This window comes from Hemicordylus capensis, chromosome 2 (genome assembly GCF_027244095.1).
Source record: "Hemicordylus capensis ecotype Gifberg chromosome 2, rHemCap1.1.pri, whole genome shotgun sequence".
Taxonomy (NCBI): domain Eukaryota; kingdom Metazoa; phylum Chordata; class Lepidosauria; order Squamata; family Cordylidae; genus Hemicordylus; species Hemicordylus capensis.
This window is the reverse complement of record NC_069658.1, coordinates 412840109-412859759: the sequence shown is the minus strand read 5'-3', so window position 1 is coordinate 412859759 and position 19651 is coordinate 412840109. Positions and strand designations below refer to the sequence as shown.

Sequence of the window (19651 nt, the reverse complement as noted above, 5' to 3'; positions counted from 1 at the left end):
CCTTTTATGGCTTCCTTGACGGTACCCGTTAGCCATGCTGGCATCCTCCTGGACTTAGTGGTACCTTTCCTCCTTTTGGGTATACAATCTAACTGGGCTTCTAGTATTGTGGTTTTGAGTAAAACTCAGTGATATGATATGCTTTGATTGATATGCTTGATTGATATGCTTGGAAAAGGGAAGTAAAACAACAGTTTGAAATTTGTAGGATTTCAACTTCAAACATTATTGATTTTATTAAGTAGTTAGCATATATGGTATCTCCTGTAAAATTCATCTCCTGTAACAAAAGCCTTATGGCTGTGCTTATAAGGTGCCACAAAAGTAGTTTATAGGAAGGCTCTTGTAGTGGCAGGTGTACTGGAAGCTCATGGTGGTTTTTTTTTTTTAGCAATGCTGCATGCCATTCTAGTATGTTACTCAAAAATAAATTTTAAATGTTTTATGATTTCTGTTATGATTGCTCTGGATAGGTGTGAGGGGCCACTCTACCTCAGGGTATCACTCAAAACTGATTAGGCAGGATCTGAAATCGGCACTCACTTCTCCCTCCTCTTTTTGGTTTAGTAGCATGGTGGATCTTTCTTCAGGTGATGTGGGAGAGGAAATAAAACATACTTGTTAATACTAAATAACTGGATTTTATTGTTTTGCAAAAGTTCTTCAAGTGTCGTGGTTACAAGTTCTAGAGGTTCATAAGCATGGTGGTTTCAAAGTGATGTCATAGCTTACAGAGATTTTATTTATTTATTTAGTGCATTTTTATACTGCCCTAACCCAAGTTCTGTTATAACAGTCTTTTTCCACTCTGGGGGTTTAGGTGTCTTGCTTGGTGAGAGTTTTTGCTCAGCCTTCCTCCTGAGGACTGTTGGGTGTATCCCTGAACAGGCCTTGCTTTCCAGTGGAGAACAGATTCATCCTTGCCTCTGCCTAAGACCCTCTTCTCTTTTCTCCAGATAAATTTCCCCTGTTTAGAATGCTTCTCTCACCCGGCTTCTGGCTCACCTTCTGTCTACACCATCTGACCAACTGTCCTCCAGCTAACCAACTGATTTCTGTCACTTCTCTCCCTAATTGCCTGCACCCTCCTGCATTCCAAGCTAGGTTTCCTTGTTCATCCTGCAGGGGTCTCACTACTGCAACTACTACGGTAAAACACAACCTCCAGCACAAACTTACACATTGCTACAAACATAAATTCCAAAAGACCCTAACAGCACAATAAATAAATTTAACTACGAAACACTGCAAATCATCACAATAGATCATTTTCTTATCTGAGAAATAAACAAATTTTTCTGATGGTGGTCCTGTAGCAAACTTTGCCAAGTTCTGACCTTTTGCATATTTTTTTTGTTTTGCCAGAACAATTTCCATTCTAAACAAAGCTGCTGAACTGAGGAAAATGGGGGGAAATATCTCATGAAGCTGGATATGGCTGAGATTGAGTTGCTTTGTGTAGTTTGTATATGAAAAAAGTAAATAATATTTTGTGGTGACAGTCCTTTTGTTTCAAATCATCTTTGACATTTTATTTGTTCACAGAAATTATGTGCTTGTTGTTTTGAGATTGTAGAAAGGTCCGATAATCAGGAATGTCATTTATGCACTACAATTTTTCTCATTATTCATATTAGGCAGTTGCTAAAATGGTCCAGCAGTGCTGCACTTACGTTGAAGAGATCACAGATCTACCAATCAAATTGCGATTAATTGACACACTGCGTATGGTTACAGAAGGAAAGGTAAGATAATTTTTCCTGTTTAAGAACTATGAGCTTTTATATTCTTTACCTCAAGACAGCAGCTCTGGTCTCAGTCACTGATTTGTTCACATAATTTGTAGTAAGATAAAGACAAAGAGATGCTCCTGTATAATCCTGGTAAGGGTTGATTTGATTTAAATCACTTCACAGAAGGGCTCAATTATTTAAATCATTTGTTGGGAAAATTCTATTGATCATTTTCTAGTAAAAGTAGATTCTTGTTGTCTAATATAACCTTAATACATATTCAGGGAGAGATGTAGATTTCCTTTTTAGAAGAAAGGTACACACTATAATAGGTATACACGTCTCATAATGCTGTCTCATTCTGGCAACCAGGCCTTGCATTTCTTTGTTACGTTGTTTGCATTTTACACACATTCCTGTTTTACTCACAGGTACAGAACTTCATTAAAAGGGTGTCTCTTATGGCCTGCTGCCATGATAGGTATTTTCCTTCTATAATGGAGGATAAACTTGGGAAAGGTTTCCTCAGGACTTCATGAATATGCTCTGTTCACTTTTGGTTTCACTTTCCATTCCCCATGCCTATTGCTTGCATTTACAGTCATCCCTTGCCAATTGCAAAGGTTACATACTGGCAAAACCTTGCATTTGGCAAAATCACGGTTGGGGTGCAATAGAAATGAATGGGATTGAGGGGGTTAGGAGAACTGTTGACCGGAAAGGTTGTAGTCATTCACTTTAAAATGGTTGAAAATACTGGAGGAACTCAGTGCAGGGTGGACTCTTTCGTCTTCTCACTCGCCTCTGCTTCTCTGCGCTTCTCTGCTTCTCGGTACTGGGGTGGGTGTAACTCAGTGCCTCATTGGCGGGAAGAAATTCATTGCCTAGGGGGAGGGGAAAGGAGAAAACACTCTCCAGAGTGTGGGGTGGGGAGGAGAAAAACATCTGTAGCATGAAGAAGGAAAGGAACAGCAAGCAGGAAGGAACGTTGTTGCTGCCTCCACACATGGTGAGGAGGAGAGAAAGAGATGAGAGAGGAAGGAGGAAACACTCTCCAGGGTGTGGGGTAGAGAGGAAAGAAACAGTGGCCGCAGGAGGAAAGTAAGCGAAGGAACAGCACATGGTGAGAAACGTTGCTGCCTAGGCGCACACGTGGGGTGGGATGGAGAAACTTGGTGGGGGAAACTCTCTCTCCTCTGCCTCTCTCTCTTCTCTGCTCATGTGTGCTCTCTCTATTCTTCCCCTCTCTCCTCCTATCTCTCTTTCTCTTCTCAGTTTCTATCTGTCTCACATATACTCAACTCGCGGTATATGTGACTCCTCATTCACTGACCTACTTTGTCCGTGCGCCTTTAGAGAGAGGGGTGCAAGGTGGTGCACATGTCTGTCTGTCTGTCTGTGCTGCATGTACACAACCTGCAGAATAGGATTGATCTGGTCTGTTATCTCTCATCCCCATATTCTGCTGTTCATGTTCATAGAATATGAGAAGTGATGATTGATATTCATGATACCTTATGAGTGGTTTAAAAGTCCAATTTAAATTTTAAAAATCAGATTTTAGTTTGCATTTTCTCAAGTGTAACTCTCAGATGGACTGCACAGACTGCCTGGTTGCATTCATTCTTGTCCTTTATTCTAGGGGCAAGTCAAGAAAGAAAAGTGGAGAAATGGTCCTTAGACTATCAAAATGCTTGTCAAAAATAGAGCAGTACCTAAAAGATGCTCATTGTTTGACTAGCAATATATCTGAGGGCTAAACCTGAGCAAATGCATAGCCTGGTCCAGAAGATTGTCTGAACCAGGAGTTCCTAACAGGGGTTACTAGCACCTCTAGGGATACTCTTAGTTTTCCTGCTTCCCCATGCTGCAGCTGCACAACTTATAAGCAGTCATTAGAGACATGTTTACCTCAAATGGTGGGAGCAGCTTCAAAACTTTTATTTCAGTAGGTGTACTTATGAGCCACCTAATGGCGCAGCAGGGAAGTAACCTAGAGAGCAGGAGACTGTTGGTTTGAATCCCCACTGGTGTGTTTTCCAGAATATAGGGGAACTCCTATATTGGGCAGCAGCGATATAGGAAGGTGCTGAAAAGCATCATCTCATACTTCGTGGGAGGAGGCAATGGTAAAGCCCTCCTGTATTCTACCAAAGACAACCACAGTGCTCTATGGCTGCCAGGAGTCGACACTGACTCGATGGCACAACCTTTCCTTTCCTACTTATGAGTATCTTAGTTTGGACGTAAGCTAGTAGTGACTGGAGTAGCCTGTCTTACAACTGTAACATTTAAACTTGTGTTCTCTCATCTTTCTATCATCCTCTCTCTCTCCCTCTGGGATGCCTTGCAACAGATGGGATACACTTTTTTTAAAAGGTTACCTGCAGATGTTTGACTACAACCCCCATCACCCCTGATTATTGGGAGTTGTAGTCCAGCATCAGCTGGAGGGCCAAGGTTTTGCTGCCTTGGTTTAAATGATCACGAAGAGGCCTGCTCTCCTTTTGGGCTCATACTCTTTTCTCCTTCATGCATTAGAGAAGGAGAATGACACTTCCTGCCTTTACTTTTGGACTAACCACAGTGCATCATAATGTTTGAGCTCAGGGGAACTGCAGTTTAAGCCACAATTTGATACTGCTTTGTTTTAACCAGCCACAGTCTCCCAAGTTTGGATGGAATGGTTCCAAAGTGAAAGCAAGGCGTTCAGTCTCCCTTTCTGCTGCAGGAAGGGGGGGCATGCAGACCTGCGAGAAAGTCAGGCTTGTGCATGACCAGCTAACCACAGTTTAGATCTGACCACCTGGTTTAGATCTGAAATCTGAACCAGGTTACCATACATCTAAGGCTTGCCTGTCAGTTTTGGGTTTTTTTTGGTCGTTAACATTCCTATTTGTGATCTGTAAATGTATGTAAAGCAGCAGCTAGGTATGTATTGTCCTGATACACAAATAGTCAGCTTTCAGATGCATCTGACTATCCACACATGATAAAGATATATAGCTCTTACCATTTTCTGATTGCTTCCCTGTATATTTTTAGAAGGATGAAAGTGAGTCTAAGAGTTTCTTATTAAAATCTTTTCCCATGCCTGAGTGAAAGACACCCAAGGCACCTAACAATAACCATAAAAACAATTTTAAAACCTCCAAAAATAATCGAAGCAAATAGGTAGCTCTGCTAAGAAAGAGAAACTATAAAATCATTTCAGCAATCCTACATTATAGCTTGTACTCACTACCCACCTAATGGGCTTTTAGGAGCCCATTAGACCTCCTATGGGAGAGTGTTGCACAACCTAGTTGTGACCAAAAAAGTAATATTTTATGTAACTACCCACTATAACTCAAACAGCAGAGAAATACAGAGCAAAATAAGTGATGGCATAGGTACATGTGGGAGGAGCTGTAAAATACCCTGGTTTTAGACCATGTAGTGATTTAAAGGTCAAGACCAACACTTCAAATCGGACTTGGAAATGAATGGTAACTAATGCAGATGAAACAATATCAGGTTATATTCTGTGTATGACCAACTCCAGAGGGTAGTCATGTAAACAATCAACATTTTTATAAACTAATAAACATTTCTGAACATGTTTCAAAGGCATTCTTTCATAGAGGGCATTAGAGTAGTCTAAGATTAATTGTATTAGAAAATGAGTGATTGTAGTTGCTTTCCCAGGCTAGTATCTTTCAATAAGAACAAATAACGAATATTTATATTCTGCTTTTCAACAAAAGTTCCCAAAGCAGTTTACACAGAGAAAACAATAATAAAATATAAGATGGCTCCCTGTCCCCAAAGGGCTAACAGTCTACAAAGAAACATAAGACGGCCACCAGCAACAGCCACTGGAGGGGTGCTGTGCTTGGGCAGGGCCAGTTGTTCTCCCCCTAATAAACAGAACACTATCACTACTTTTAAAAGGTGCCTCTTTGTTCATTTAGCAGGGGACACAATTCTAAGTAAGCAATCTGCACAAGCCCATTCTAGACATCAAATAATTGGTCTTTTGTGAGACTTATCTGCCAGTGACTAAATCTGAAATAGAAAGTTGTCTTTGTGAAGAACTGGTGAGATACTTTGAGCTTGAAAGACTCCAGTTTAAATATGGCTCTGTTAGTATGCTATTTACAGGCATCCGTTCATTTCGCAAATGCTGTTCATTTCTCTAGCATAGTTTTAAAACTATCTGAATCTTTTCAGATTTTTCTAAAAAACTTTTAGTACCATGTGCAGAAAAGAAACTTAGTGTTTTGTTCAAGATCAAGCAAAGTAATAGATACATTAAGAGCTGCCAACTATATCCAATTCATTCAGTTAGTATGTTTTCTGAAACCAAAGGTCATCATAGAAAAGGAACACATAACACAAGAAAATAAAGTCCAAGTGGGTTTTGGCACAGCAGTTCAGGATGTACAATATAAACAAACAGCATGTCATTTTGCTGTACCTGCACAGGGCGTGGGGGCAGGTAGGGATGTGCACAAACCTGTTCGGAGGCCCTTTTACAGGTTTGAACCCTGGGGCCAGTTCAAAGGCCCCGGGGGTGGTGCTTTAAGGGCAAGGGGAGGGTGCACTTATCCCTCTTGCCACCCCCCCCCCCCGCCGGTGTAATTTTTTTGTAAAAACTTTCGGGGCGGCAGCATCGCTCCCTGCTGCCCCATTGCCCTCCTTGGCCAGAAGTACTGGGCGAGTGTGCGTGTCAGATGGGTGTACACATGTGCCTGGTACTTCCGACTGAGGAGGGCAACGGGGCGGCAGGGAGGGATGCTGCCGCCGCGGCCCCCCCCCCACCCGTGCAGGTTTTTACCAAAAAATTACACTGGCGGGGGGAAAACAGCAGGAGGGGTAAGTACACCCTCCCCATCCTTAAAGAGCCACCCCCCCACCGCTTCCGAACCGCCCAACCGCAGTTCCGTGCACATCCCTAGCGGTGGGTGGGAACCAGGGCTCTCTTATGCTTGAGGATTTTTCCACATGTAAGAGGTGTCTCCATACAGGAAAGGATTATGTATATCCTATTATTATAGAACATATGGAATACTTGTGAGCAAACATTTTATATAAAATCTTCTGTTTTGCTTTTAGATCTATGTTGAAATTGAGAGGGCTAGACTGACAAAGACTCTTGCAACAATAAAAGAGCAGAATGGTGAGGTAAAAGAAGCTGCCTCAATTCTGCAAGAACTTCAGGTAATGGAGTGGGAGTGCTTAACCTGGAACGGTCTGTTTTCTAAATACTGTCTCTTGAACCTTTTTTAAAAGATACAATGTTGTTGGGTTTTTTCCAAACTTGCATGCACAGAATGAACTTGGATGAAAGGATACTTTCCCCTTTCTTCTTGCCCTTGAGTCTTCAAAACAACCGCTTGTACAGGGTGAAATCCCCTGAGACCCAGCAGAGTTCCACTTGTCTTAACCCTCGCCTGGCTTCCTGTGATCCTTCCTGCAGCCTCCCCTGCTACATCCTGTGCCATTTCTGAGGGCTCCCTAACCCTCACAAATGGTTGAGGGATCAGGTGGTGCTCAAGGGACTGCAGTCCAGAGAATAGGGAGTAAATTACCATTTTGCACAATAGTTAAAAAGATAAATTTATACAAACCAGCAGCTTTCGGAAATAATTTTAATAGTTCACATACCTTTTGCGGTAATGTATTTAAATATGCTATATATATATACAGTATACTACATCACTTCTCCCAGAATTGTTGCAAAGCTTAGCTGCTGGCACTGCAGATTGTCAGCTTCCTAGTGTTGTTCTTCTCATTGGCACCTTCTAACTGGAAAAGTGTTTTCTGAGCAGATGTCCTAAACTGAGTTCTAGCAAGAACTAGAATCAATGATACTTCTCTGAGTTCTTCTCATTGGCACCTTCTAACTGGAAAAGTGTTTTCTGAGCAGATGTCCTAAACTGAGTTCTAGCAAGAACTAGAATCAATGATACTTCTCTGAGTTGCACAGGGTATGTTAACTCAGATAATGTGGAAGATCTTCATGGCTTGGATCCTGCTAACCATGAATAGCACTCTTAACACAGAACAGGCTTTTCTGTCCTCTGCATCCCTCCCCCACAAAACAATCCCCAGCATCAGGAGACCCTCAGAAACAGCATGGGATGTGGCAGTGAAGGGAAAGTGGGTGGAAATCATGGGTCCCCTTCTGCATGAGTGGAAGTGACTTCTGCTTGCACTAGGGTTCCTTTGGATTCAAATTGACTTTTAGTACACTCAAATTGACTTTTAGTACACTTTAAGCATTAGACTTGTGATACAGTTGTAAATTTATAAGTTTGCACCTGTAATATATTGACTATATTTGGAATTGTAGGTGGAAACGTATGGATCAATGGAAAAGAAGGAGCGTGTGGAGTTTATCTTGGAACAAATGAGGCTTTGTCTGGCTGTAAAGGATTATATTCGAACCCAAATTATTAGCAAAAAAATTAACACCAAGTTTTTTCAGGAAGAAAACACAGAAGTAAGTCTGGTGGTAGATAGTTTATGCATTTTCAGTAATATTGAGAAGTATAACTCGGAAGTTCAGTGTGCCTTCATTAACATGCCATTGTCCGATGTTTCAGAAATCAAAATTGAAATACTACAACTTAATGATTCAACTGGATCAACATGAGGGTTCCTACCTCTCTATCTGTAAGCACTACAGAGCTATTTATGATACTCCTTGCATCCAGGCTGAAGGTGAAAAGTGGCAACAGGTAAAAACAAAATGAGAGTGGAATAGTAAATGTACTATCCTGTAATCCATTAAAGGTATTTTTTGTAGTCAAATGCTGTTGCTTCTCCACTCTAATCGAGATTTCAGTAAAATACTTGGTTCATATTCTGTTTTGGTGAATAAGTTGTAGTTGGTTCTACCAATGCAGTAGGTTTTATTCTGACTACATGGAACATGCCTTAAAACCTTGTATTCACACATTTTGCAAGCTGGCACAATTCAAATGGTGGGGGACCACACCAGTAGCCTAGCCCCCACCATGCACATAACTTGTGATGTGGGTACACTGTGCGTAGGCCTATACATGTGATGGCCTGATTAATGTAATTAGGCAGTAGAATCATTCAGATCACCTGTGGATCCATGCATGGACTATTCATGTCATATTCCATGCAGGTTGTGGTGTTGGCCCAGTGAGTATGTGAACTGGATCTGACTTTCAGACATGCAAGATGTGGAAAGGTGCTAGGAGGCATGAACTCTTTCTAGTCTACTTGTGTCTTAACCCTTGATTTACACCTGTGTCAGGAAATGATCATCAGCTGGATTTTTTTTTTCTTGTTAGGGTTATACTTAAGCTGCTGGCTCAGACTAAAGATCCATCAAGCTTTTTGTTTCCCACAGTGACCATCCCAATGCCTCTGGGGAACCCTCAAGCAGAGCATAAAGGCAGTCGCTCTCTTCGGCTATTGCACACCCACCCCCCAAACTGGTATTGGATACATGGTGTCTCTGAACACGGGGGATCCAGATAACCATCATAGCAGATGGCCAGTGATAGACCTTGCCTCTGTGAAGTAGAGCTATCTGAGTTAGCTCTGTCATTGCAGCCTGTGGCGGCAAATTCTATAGACTAATTTGTGTGTTGTGTGAAGAAATACTCTCCCTTATCTGTTTTGAATCCTGCCAATCATCTTCAGTGTATGACTTTGGGTTCTAAGGTATTGGAAGAAAGAGATGAAGATCTTTTATCCTTTTCCCCCACACCATATATAATTTTATAGACACTTGGCCATCTTTTTAATAAACTAAAGAGGAGTCCCAAACACTTTAGACTTTGCTTGTTGTGTTCTGTTCAAAGTTTTTTGCACTTTAACGTATTCATTTTTTACTTTTTGGAGAATACAAAGTACGTTGCTTTAAAAGAATTGCACTCTTCAAATTGGAAAGGATTGCATAAATAAGTCCTGTTTTCTGATATTAACAGCCAAAGGCATGTGTACCATTTGGGAGATGAATGTATTGTAAGTTGTTGAGAGGTAAAGGACAGTGTTGATTACAAGTTGAATGGGAGTTAGATATGTAATGGCATTGCCAAGAACACTAAGCATGAGTTGCATTAATGGAGCAATCATGAGGAAAGTACAAGGAGTCCTTCTCTCCTACTCAAAATTAATCTGGCCTTTGCTAGAGAACATTGTTTAGCTCTAGTTGCTACACTGTTTGTGAGTGAGTGAAGAGAGGGAGATGGGAGAGATTTGAAATAATCCAAAGAGCACATAGAAAATACTCCCGCTAATCCTGGACTGAAGAATGGTAAGTGGGGAATTACTGGAGGAGTTGGATTTCTTTTACTGAAGAAAAGAGGACATTGTATGCTTTTAGTTACATGAAGGGTTGTCTTTAATACAGCTGTGATCAGATCCTTTTCTAGGTTTATGATATGAGTGTGTGTGTGTGTGTGTGTGTGTGTGTGTAAAATAGTTAAAGGCTGTGAGATTAAGGAAAAATAAATTCTCTAGCTGTTAGAGTGATAGAGCTTGCAGAGCGATGTTGGGAGAATGCTGATCTCTATAGGCCTTTACATGTGAGGCTGGAGTACTGTGGGTGGATTCAGTCCCTGAAGCAGAAGAATTAGCTGGAGGACATTTAGGTCACTTCCACCAAAGGTGTCCTTATGCAAAGGCTGCCTTGTCCTTTAATAGGGCTCACTTTGAGTAGGATTCTGCTTCTGGCATAGGATTGGACTCGATAGTTCAGGAGACTCCTTCCAGTTCCCTGCTCTTGTGACTCGTTGATAAAGTTGATTTAATTTAATAAGGTTTGTCTTGCCAGAATGTCAGCCAATATATTTAACCTTCTGTTACACATTGCAGATTTATTTACTTTATATTCATGTGTATCCTGCTGCTTCTTTGCAATATCATTTTTTTTCTCTTTCAAACAGGCACTGAAAAGTGTAGTTCTTTATGTTATCCTATCACCTTATGACAATGAACAGTCTGATCTGGTGCATAGAATAAGCAGTGATAAAAAACTAGAAGACATCCCTAAGTATAAGTATGTAGCATTTCTGGTATAAAAACATAGTATTTATTTGCATTAGAATGGTTTGGGAAATGCTGGGCAGCATCCAAATTCATTAGTTATGGCTAGATAGAAGTCCCATTAATTTTAGTGGACCTTGGTTATGATTTATTTAGTCTGAATGGTGCCGATTCCCTGTAGAATTTAATGTGGTGGTCAGAATGTTTGCTGCATTCTTTGTGGTAATTAAAGATATGTAGTGAAGATTGAGTTGATTTATCATTATTTAGAAAATATCTAATGCTTCTGTTTATACATTACCATTGCATATGCAAGTGGCAACTGTGCATAAGCACGTGGTTTATACCCAAAATGAGAGAGATACTGTAGAGAATGTGTGGATAAGAGGTTGTGTCATTCCTTCCTTGAACACAAATTATGGAGGAGGAGGAATGTGGGGACTGAATGAAATAATTAAGCCCTCACTCTTGCCCTAATCTTAACAATTATGCCCCCCACCCCCGTAGCTGTTTAAACAAGTTGCTAAAGGGGCCATCATAAAATGTAAAAGAGGCAGCCCCTCTCTTAACGCCATCTTTTGAGCACTGTTTCTGAATTAGTGCTTGTGCCTTTTTCTAAAAAATTAATCTTAAAGAAAAACTGCTGTATCTATACATTAATACAAAATTTTTCAGTGGCAAATATTTAAACATTTATGGTGTAGGAAAATAACTTTGTTGATCAACCACTTACAGAGGTTTTGTTCTTTGTTTAAACAGAGATCTTTTAAAACTGTTTACCACTATGGAATTGATGCGATGGACTGCCCTGGTTGAGGAATACGGAAAAGAATTGAGAGAAGGATCTCTAGAAAGTCCTGCAACAGATGTATTTGGTTATACAGAAGAAGGTGAAAAAAGATGGAAAGATTTAAAAAACAGAGTTGTGGAACACGTAAGAACAATCTGCTTTCTAGCCATTAGTTAATCACAATTAGGCATGTTATTGGTAGCAGTTTTCATTCTCTCTTTATAAGTAGGATCACTAAAACTTTTATGTTGCCAAATGCAGCTGTTTCTTGGGAATAATCTCTTGATAAATGACATCTTACCACCTCTGCTCAAACTGCAATAGTTAACACATTTTTGCAAAGTGTAAGATCCTTTTTAATTTTCTGTAGCCCTTCCTGCATCTTTCCATATAAATACTCGGAAACATTTTAGGAATCTTTAAACCACTGAGGATTCAGGCAGGATTGTTTTCTGTAATTTAGTGTAGTGGCTTCTCCAGTCAGCTGTTTGTATGTTTTTAATGTGAGACTATTTTGTACATATACTGAAATCCTCAAACTAAATAGTTGCTTGGCTTTGCATTACATATACCATTGAGATCATTATATATGCCATTGAGTTTTGTTAGAGCATTCATTTTGTACTTGTGGAGACCATTTCATTTACTTTTTGATAACCTTTTATTCTGCTTCTTTTTATTATAGAATATTAGAATAATGGCAAAATATTATACCAGAATTACCATGAAGAGGATGGCACAACTCCTGGATTTATCAGTTGATGTAAGTGTTTCTCAGTGCTTGGGGGAGAAAAAGTGCAAGATGGTTGAAGAATGGCTGTCAGAATAGTGCTTTGGAATCAGTTGGTTACAAAGCCTACAATAGCCATACCACCCTGTGTATTGAGCCCTTAATTTCATATAGGCACAATAAATCTGGCTAAGTTTTGCTGAGAAGTGTTTGCCTAAGCACAGTGTGGTTTCAAAGAAGGGTTTTAAATTACTTTTATTTATTCCTAATATGTTTTTGTTTTGTTTTGTTTTGTTTTATTTTGTTTTACTCCAAAGGCTCTAGGCCAGGCCTGCTCAACTTTGCCCGCCCAGCTGTGTTTGGACTACAACCCGCATAGTCCCCAGCCACAGTGGCCAGTAGCCAAGGATTATGGGAGTTGTAGGCCAACATCTGCAGGAGGGCCGAAATTGAGCAGCCCTGCTCTAGGCAGTTTACAAAAATAAACACAAGAAAAACAAAATAAAACAAACTGTTAAAAACAGCAATTTAAAAAATCAAAACATTCATAGATTACTAAAAGCCTGGCTGCAAAAATGTGTCTTAAGGGCCGTTCTGAAGGCTGGCAAAGATGTTAAACTACAAATGTCTATAGGAAGTGCATTCCATAGCTTAGGAGCAACTACAGAGAAGGCCCACTCCTGAATCACCGCCAGACAAGTCAACAACATACGGAGATGGACCTCTCTTGATTTCAGTGTGTGGTGGGGATCATGCAGAAGGAGGCGTTCTCCTAGCTAACCTGGTCCAAAGCCATTTAGGGTTTTAAAGGTAATTACCAGCACTTTGTATTTTACCCGGAAACCTGTTGGTAGCCAATGCAATTGCTTTAAAACAGGCATAATATGGTATCTCTGAGAAACCCTGGAGACCAATCTAGCCGCTGCATTTTGAACCAACTGAAGTTTCCGAATGACGTACAAAGGCAGCCCCATGTAGAGCACATTTCAGTAGTCAAGCCTAAAGGTTACCAGAGAGTGCACCACAGTTTTGAGATCACTATCTTCAAGGAACAAACGCAGCTGACGTGTCAACCGAAGTTGATAAAAAGTGCTCTGGGCCATAGCCTCAACCTGAGAAACCAGAATGAGGCCTGGGTTCAGAAGCATTCCCAAGCTATGTACCTGTTCCTTTAGTGGGAGTGCAACCCCATCCAGAACAGGAAGATCTATCTATCTATCTATCTATCTATCTATCTATCTATCTATCTATCTATCTATCAATCATCCCTTGAAGTATTACTCCTTATCATGAGTACCTTAGCTGTGCTTGGATTCAGCTTCAATTTATTATTCCTTATCCAGTCTATTACTGCATGTAGGCAGATATTAAGAGGGGTTGTGCCATTTCATGATGATGATGTCGTCATGGAGAAATAGATTTGGGTGATGTCAGCATTTTAGTAACACCCTGATTCAAATCTCCTGATCTCACCTAGCAGTTTCATGTAGATGTTAAAAAGCATGGGAGATAGAATGAAACCCTGAGGGTCACCATACAATAGCTTTCGTTTCAGAGAGAAACTATCTCTGAGCGACACCATCTGGAATCTACTAGAGAGATAGGGATGGAACCACTGCAAAAGCAGTGCCACCTATTCCCAAATCTCCCAGACGATCCAGAAGGATACCATGGTCAATAGTATCAAAAGCCGCAGAAAGGTCCAAAAGAACCAACAGTCACACTCCCTCTGTCCGTTCCCTGGTAGAGATCATCCATCAGACTGAACAAGGCTGTCTCCACCCCATTTGACGAATCTATGATAATAAGCTTGAGCGTGATCCCGTGTCTTTCTTCGGCCCGTGTCTTTCTTGGCCGTTCTGGGCATGCGCTCCGCGCATGCCCAGAACGTCCGAGAAAGATACAGCTGCCCAGACACGGGCAGCCATGTTGGGGCCGGGAGGAGGAGAAGCGGCGGGCCGAAGAGAAGTGGCCGCCGGCGGGAGGAGAGCGCGGGCGAGGCGGCGGCGGAGCCGTGGCCTCGGCCAGAGGTGGTGGTGGCTACGGCAGGGCGACTGGCCCCGATAGCAGCAGCGGCGGCGGCGAGAGTGCGGGTGAGGTGGCGGCGGCGGGATGACTGGCCCCGGCGGCGGCGGTGGCCGCGGGACTACAGGCGAGGCAGCGGCGGAGCCACAGCCTCAGCAAGAGGTGGCGGTGGCCGCGGCGGGGCAACTGGCCCCGATGGCGGCGGACGCCGCAGACTGGGAAGGACTGGGCCCGCTGGCGGCCACACTTGGCCAAGGGGGGGGGGGCGGGGGCGGTCTACTAGCGCCCGTTATTCTAACAGGCTGAAAATTGCTAGTATTTATATATTGCTTTCCAACAAAATGTTTTCAAAGTGGTTTACATGGATATAAATATGATAAACAGCAAATAAACAGCCTGCTCTCAATCCCGTTTGAAATGGATCTAGATAATCAGTATCTTCCAAAAACTGCCTGGATTTGATCAGCCACCACTCTCTCAATTACCTTGACCACCCAAGGGAGGTTGGAGACTGGCTTATAATTATCCATCATTGAGGGCTGTAGGACAGATTGTTGGGCATGGGTCCAAAAGACAAGTGGTAGGCCGAACACTGCCAAGGAGCTTGTCCACATCCTCAGGAGTCACAAACTGAAACTGTTCCATTTGAATTGAGCCAGAGGAATTACTGTACAACCTCTGCAGTTTACCCTGCCATAACCGTAGAGTCCAAGTCAGCTCGAATACGAGATATTTCATCCACAAAAAAGTTGTTTAAAGCATCACAGTGGGAGAATGAGAAATCCAGATTTAAGTTCAGAGAGGAGGGAACCTGAGTCAATCCCCTCACAACTCTGAACCACTCAGCTGGACACAAACTTGCGGAGGCAATATGTGCAGAATAGAATCGTTCCTTCACTGCATGTATTGCCACAGAAAATAAGCCTTCAAATGTGCTTTGTGCTGTCTTATGGATTCAAGTTAGGTCTTGCACTCTAGTCTTCTCCCTTGTCATTTGTGAAAATATATGCAATCTATAACAAGACAAAAACCATGAGAAATGATATTGGAGAAACAATTGTATAACATAGGAGAAATAATAGAGTCCATGATGTGGAGAATGGTAGAATGCATAATGGTGGCCTCCATTTTGAAATATCTATTTTTCAAATGGAAGTTTGATGAAATGACATTTCAATGTCCAAAATTTTCATACTTCACATACTTGAATGTCCAACATTTTCTTGCTTACAAACCCTTCTAGAATGTGTTCTCACTCAAGCAAATTCTCATCAGAGAATTTGTATCTAATGAGATACACCTTAACCAGATGGTGGTCCATCCTAGACAATGGAGACAGTCTTGGAGTCTCCACCCACAGAACACCATCCTGATCTGAGCAAAAGACCAAATTACCATCAGTGTGTGTTGGCCCCATGACCAATTGGAATAGGCCCATAGTTGCCATGACCACTATGAACTCCTGAGCTGCAACAGACAAGCCAGCCTGAAGTGAACATTGGAGATGCCCAACACCAAAAACCTGGGTGACTCCAACACCAACTCCACAACCAGCTCAACCAACAAATGTTCCCAAGACCATTACTGAAGAAATAAAATAATAAATATTATCCAGAATATGAACTATTTTGACTGCTTTAAGTAATCATCTCATGCAATTGGTATCTCCCATTTGCCAGTGGGATTTCAATAACTAGTAAAACCAAAACCTTGTTTTAATTACTTTAATAAAATAATGTAAACACACACACTTGATCTTGGCCAAAAAGCTGAGAAACAAAAAAATCATTTTAGTTGTTAGAAAATGCCTCTGGTTAAACATCCAAATACAGGTGGAAGATAGTCTTTCACTGCTCATGTTTCCAGGCCCGTTTTTAGAAGAGATATTGTCATCCTAGACTTTTGTAGGTAACCAACTAAAGAGTTATTTGAACTTAAAATAAACTTGAATTTGAGTTCTTTGTGTTCAGCTTATTGGGTCCATTGATGTAGAAAGAAAGAGCAATAGACACTCTATACTTGATAGGTTCTGTACATTATCTGTCTTCTATCTTCTTCTATATATTTAATTCTCTTTGGCGCACCTGTCACTAATCCCATATGTGGCAGCTCTCGTGAGAGAGAGCTGCCAAATAGTGATGGGGGACTGCCGGGGTGGGCAGTGGGGCCCGATGAATGGCTGTCCACTGGGGGGAGCAAGGAGAAGACGGGCGGTTGGTGGACAGGCGAGTGGCCCCGGCAGGCAGGCGGCCAGCCAGCTGGAGCGGCTGCGAATAGCAGGCAGGCAGGCAGCTGAGGCTGGCTGGAATGGCTGCAGCTCCCACGTATGGGTCCAGCAGACGTCTGGGGCACCACGAATGGTGGTCGACCGATCAGCCAGAGCAGCCGCGAATGGCAAGTTGCCTGGCAGGCAGGTGGATGCAGCGGCTGCGGGCAGGGGGAGAAGAGGGGCGGCTGGGAAGACTACGGTGGGGGTGGCAAGCAAAAAAGCGGCGGGGGTGGGGGTGGGGGAACCATGGGCACAGGTGCTCTGCGCCGGATCAGCTAGTTTATAAATAAAATTCCCTGTACATGTTCCACATTTCATGCTTGCACATTGTATAATCCTCGTCCATTTGTACCTTTATCAAGTTTCCCTTGTTTCCCTGTTTCCAGAGGCATCCAGAAATATGCAGTTAATAATGTTCTGCTTTGCCTGTTTCTTTACCTGCTTTGCACATTTATTCCTTTCACGGTGGTCACTGAAGAAATTGTAGAATTGCATATCCTCTGAACCACAGCTGCTCAACTTTGGCCCTCCTGCAGATGTTCTGCAGTTCCATGATCCCTGGCTATGGGCTACTGTGGCTGGGGATTATGGGAGTTGTCGTCCAAAAACAGCTGGGGGGCCTAAATTGAGCAGGCCTGCTCTAAACTCATAAGTGTTGGAAAGATATTAACTGGTCTTCAAATATAAGCTTGACTTGCATCATGCAAGTTTTGACGGTGACATGCAATATCACTTGACAGTGTTTCTTAGCATCTGTGTTTCAGTACCAGAGACAGTACAAGAAAAAGAACTATCTAACAGCTAGATACACAGACTAACAGAGCTGAAGTGTGTCTGAATCATGTTGCTTAAATCCTGTTTATTTCAGGGAACCAAACTAATTTTTAGGAAGCTCTTTTAGTTTTCAAAAATCAGCGCTCTCTATTATTGTCAGTCAACAAATTTCATCCAAAGTCCTGAAATTTGACATATGCTCTTTCAGTGTAATTGCCTAATTTAGTGTTTCTTTGCTTTACAGGAATCTGAGGAGTTTTTGTCCAACTTAGTGGTGAATAAGACCATCTATGCTAAAGTAGATAGGCTTGCAGGAATTATCAACTTCCAGAGACCCAAGGACCCAAATAACTTGCTCAATGACTGGTCTCACAAACTCAATTCACTGATGGCTCTAGTTAACAAAACTACACATCTCATTGCCAAAGAGGAGATGATACATAACCTGCAGTAATGTGCCTCAGTAGCCTTAATGCTTTAGGGAGGCATTGAAAAGTGATCCTAGAAAGAGACTTTATCCCACTGTATATTTGTTTTTCATCTCTCCCTTCCAAATGAAACTTAGAACATAATCACTCCTGAAGAATTGTTGACAATTAAGTTCTTTTGATTATTCATTTGGTTTATAACAATTTTTTTGCTCCAATTGATGGAAAAACACAATAAAATTGTATTACCTGTGTAATAGAAATGGCCTTTGATTTATCACAGTTTGTTCCCATTTGCCCAGTAAATACTTCTGGATTTGTCTGTCTGGGTTATCTTAGTATTCTTCCAGATGTATATGTTGTAATATATTCTGTTCTTTTATAACCAAATGTAACAGGATAATTTATCATGCATCTAGAGACTTCAAGCATAGAACTGAATTATTTTTATTCCATGCTCTAGTATGTTTTAAACAGAATGTGATCTAACAAATGTAGCATGGATTTGGTTGTAGCTCATCTTTCTATCTGCTGCGAGTAAATGTCTTACCTTTCATTTGACTTGTATTTAGCTACAGTAATGTGCAAGTAGCTTTTTCAAACATTTTATAGTATTACAGATGGTTCATCTTATATTCTTAAAGAGACTAGCTAGTCTGTTTCGGTTCTTTAAAATACTTTTAAATGAAAGTAGAATGTAAATAAGCCAACGGGTATTCTAGCCCTCCATTTGGTAAGTGGCCATATAGCCCTAGGGTATGATCCCATAAACTGGAATCTGTTTAACTCCTTAAGAGGATGTCACTTTTGAAATTAAAGTAGATGAGCCATGTTTGGATGCAAAACGTATTGTTTTAAATTGTTTCCAAGTTGCATTTGAAGATTCTCAAGTCTGCTTCTAACCAGAGATCAGCATTTATCTCTAAGTGCCTTGGATACTTTGGCAGGGGTCCCAAGAGCCACTGCTAAGTCCTGCCTACCCAAGGGTGCTTTGGATTTCTTTTTCTTGAACAGCAGCTACATAGCAAAGGAGAGCTAAAAGCAGATTGTCAATTGGTATGGGGGGAATGGAATCTGCTGTTCAAGGAAGAAAACATCTGTGACAGTGGGCATGCTCAAACCTTTTGGATCTTGGCCCTTAAGAGCAGAAAATATCTGTCCTCTTATGCTGTTATGTTGCCACCCCATTTTCCATGGCAAAATGTAAATAGGTCAGTTGCATGTCAAGATAAACTTGATCTGGATGCATTATAAGACTTGCCAATGCAAATAGGAACCTTTATAGGATGATTTTATTTGTTACATTTGTATCCTACCCTTCTTCAAAAGGGCTCAAAGCACATACCTGAGGCTCTCAGGTGATCTCCTGGCTAACTATTGGCCAGACCTGTTTAGCATTAGAGTGGAACTAATATCAGGTGCTTTCAAATGTGTTCTAGACTTTTTTCCTGTGACTAGAAGAGAGTCAACATTTTAGAGATGTGTTTATATATAAAATGTATTGGGTGAAAGGGTTAATGATTTCTGTGAATATTGTCTTGTAGATCTTGCATAAAATAGATGCAAGGAAGCGTGTTTGTTGTGTTTCTTGCCACTTTTGGTTTAAGACACACTTCTAGGCATACTTTTGGAACTATTCAGATTGAGTATGAATTAAATCATAGTATACACATGTATGTGCGCTCACATGTGCAGAAATTGAAAAACAATGTGTACATTCTACAGATTATGATTCCATTATACAAAATGGAGTTTGCTAGAATGTCTTTAAATCTTGGTTCCTCACATCTCACAGCAATGTGAGATACCATCTCACTTAAATACTGTCAAACTTGCTTTCCCCTTCTTTGTTAATCAGTAGCACTGCTTATTCAGTCTTCCGACCAGTAT

At 41.3% G+C, this 19651-nt stretch overlaps 1 protein-coding gene across 1 annotated transcript in view; it reads left to right on the top strand.

Annotated features, from left to right (window-relative positions):
* PSMD12 (proteasome 26S subunit, non-ATPase 12) overlaps positions 1–19331 on the top strand; it is a 30596-nt gene extending 11265 nt beyond the window's left edge. The window contains exons 4-11 of the mRNA XM_053300513.1: positions 1638–1745; positions 6831–6935; positions 8071–8220; positions 8324–8458; positions 10646–10758; positions 11505–11679; positions 12221–12298; positions 17578–19331. Coding sequence (XP_053156488.1) covers positions 1638–1745; positions 6831–6935; positions 8071–8220; positions 8324–8458; positions 10646–10758; positions 11505–11679; positions 12221–12298; positions 17578–17787 — 1074 coding nt within the window. The 3' untranslated portion in view covers positions 17788–19331. The remainder of the gene's footprint in view (positions 1–1637; positions 1746–6830; positions 6936–8070; positions 8221–8323; positions 8459–10645; positions 10759–11504; positions 11680–12220; positions 12299–17577) is intronic.
* The last annotated feature ends 320 nt before the right edge of the window (positions 19332–19651 follow it).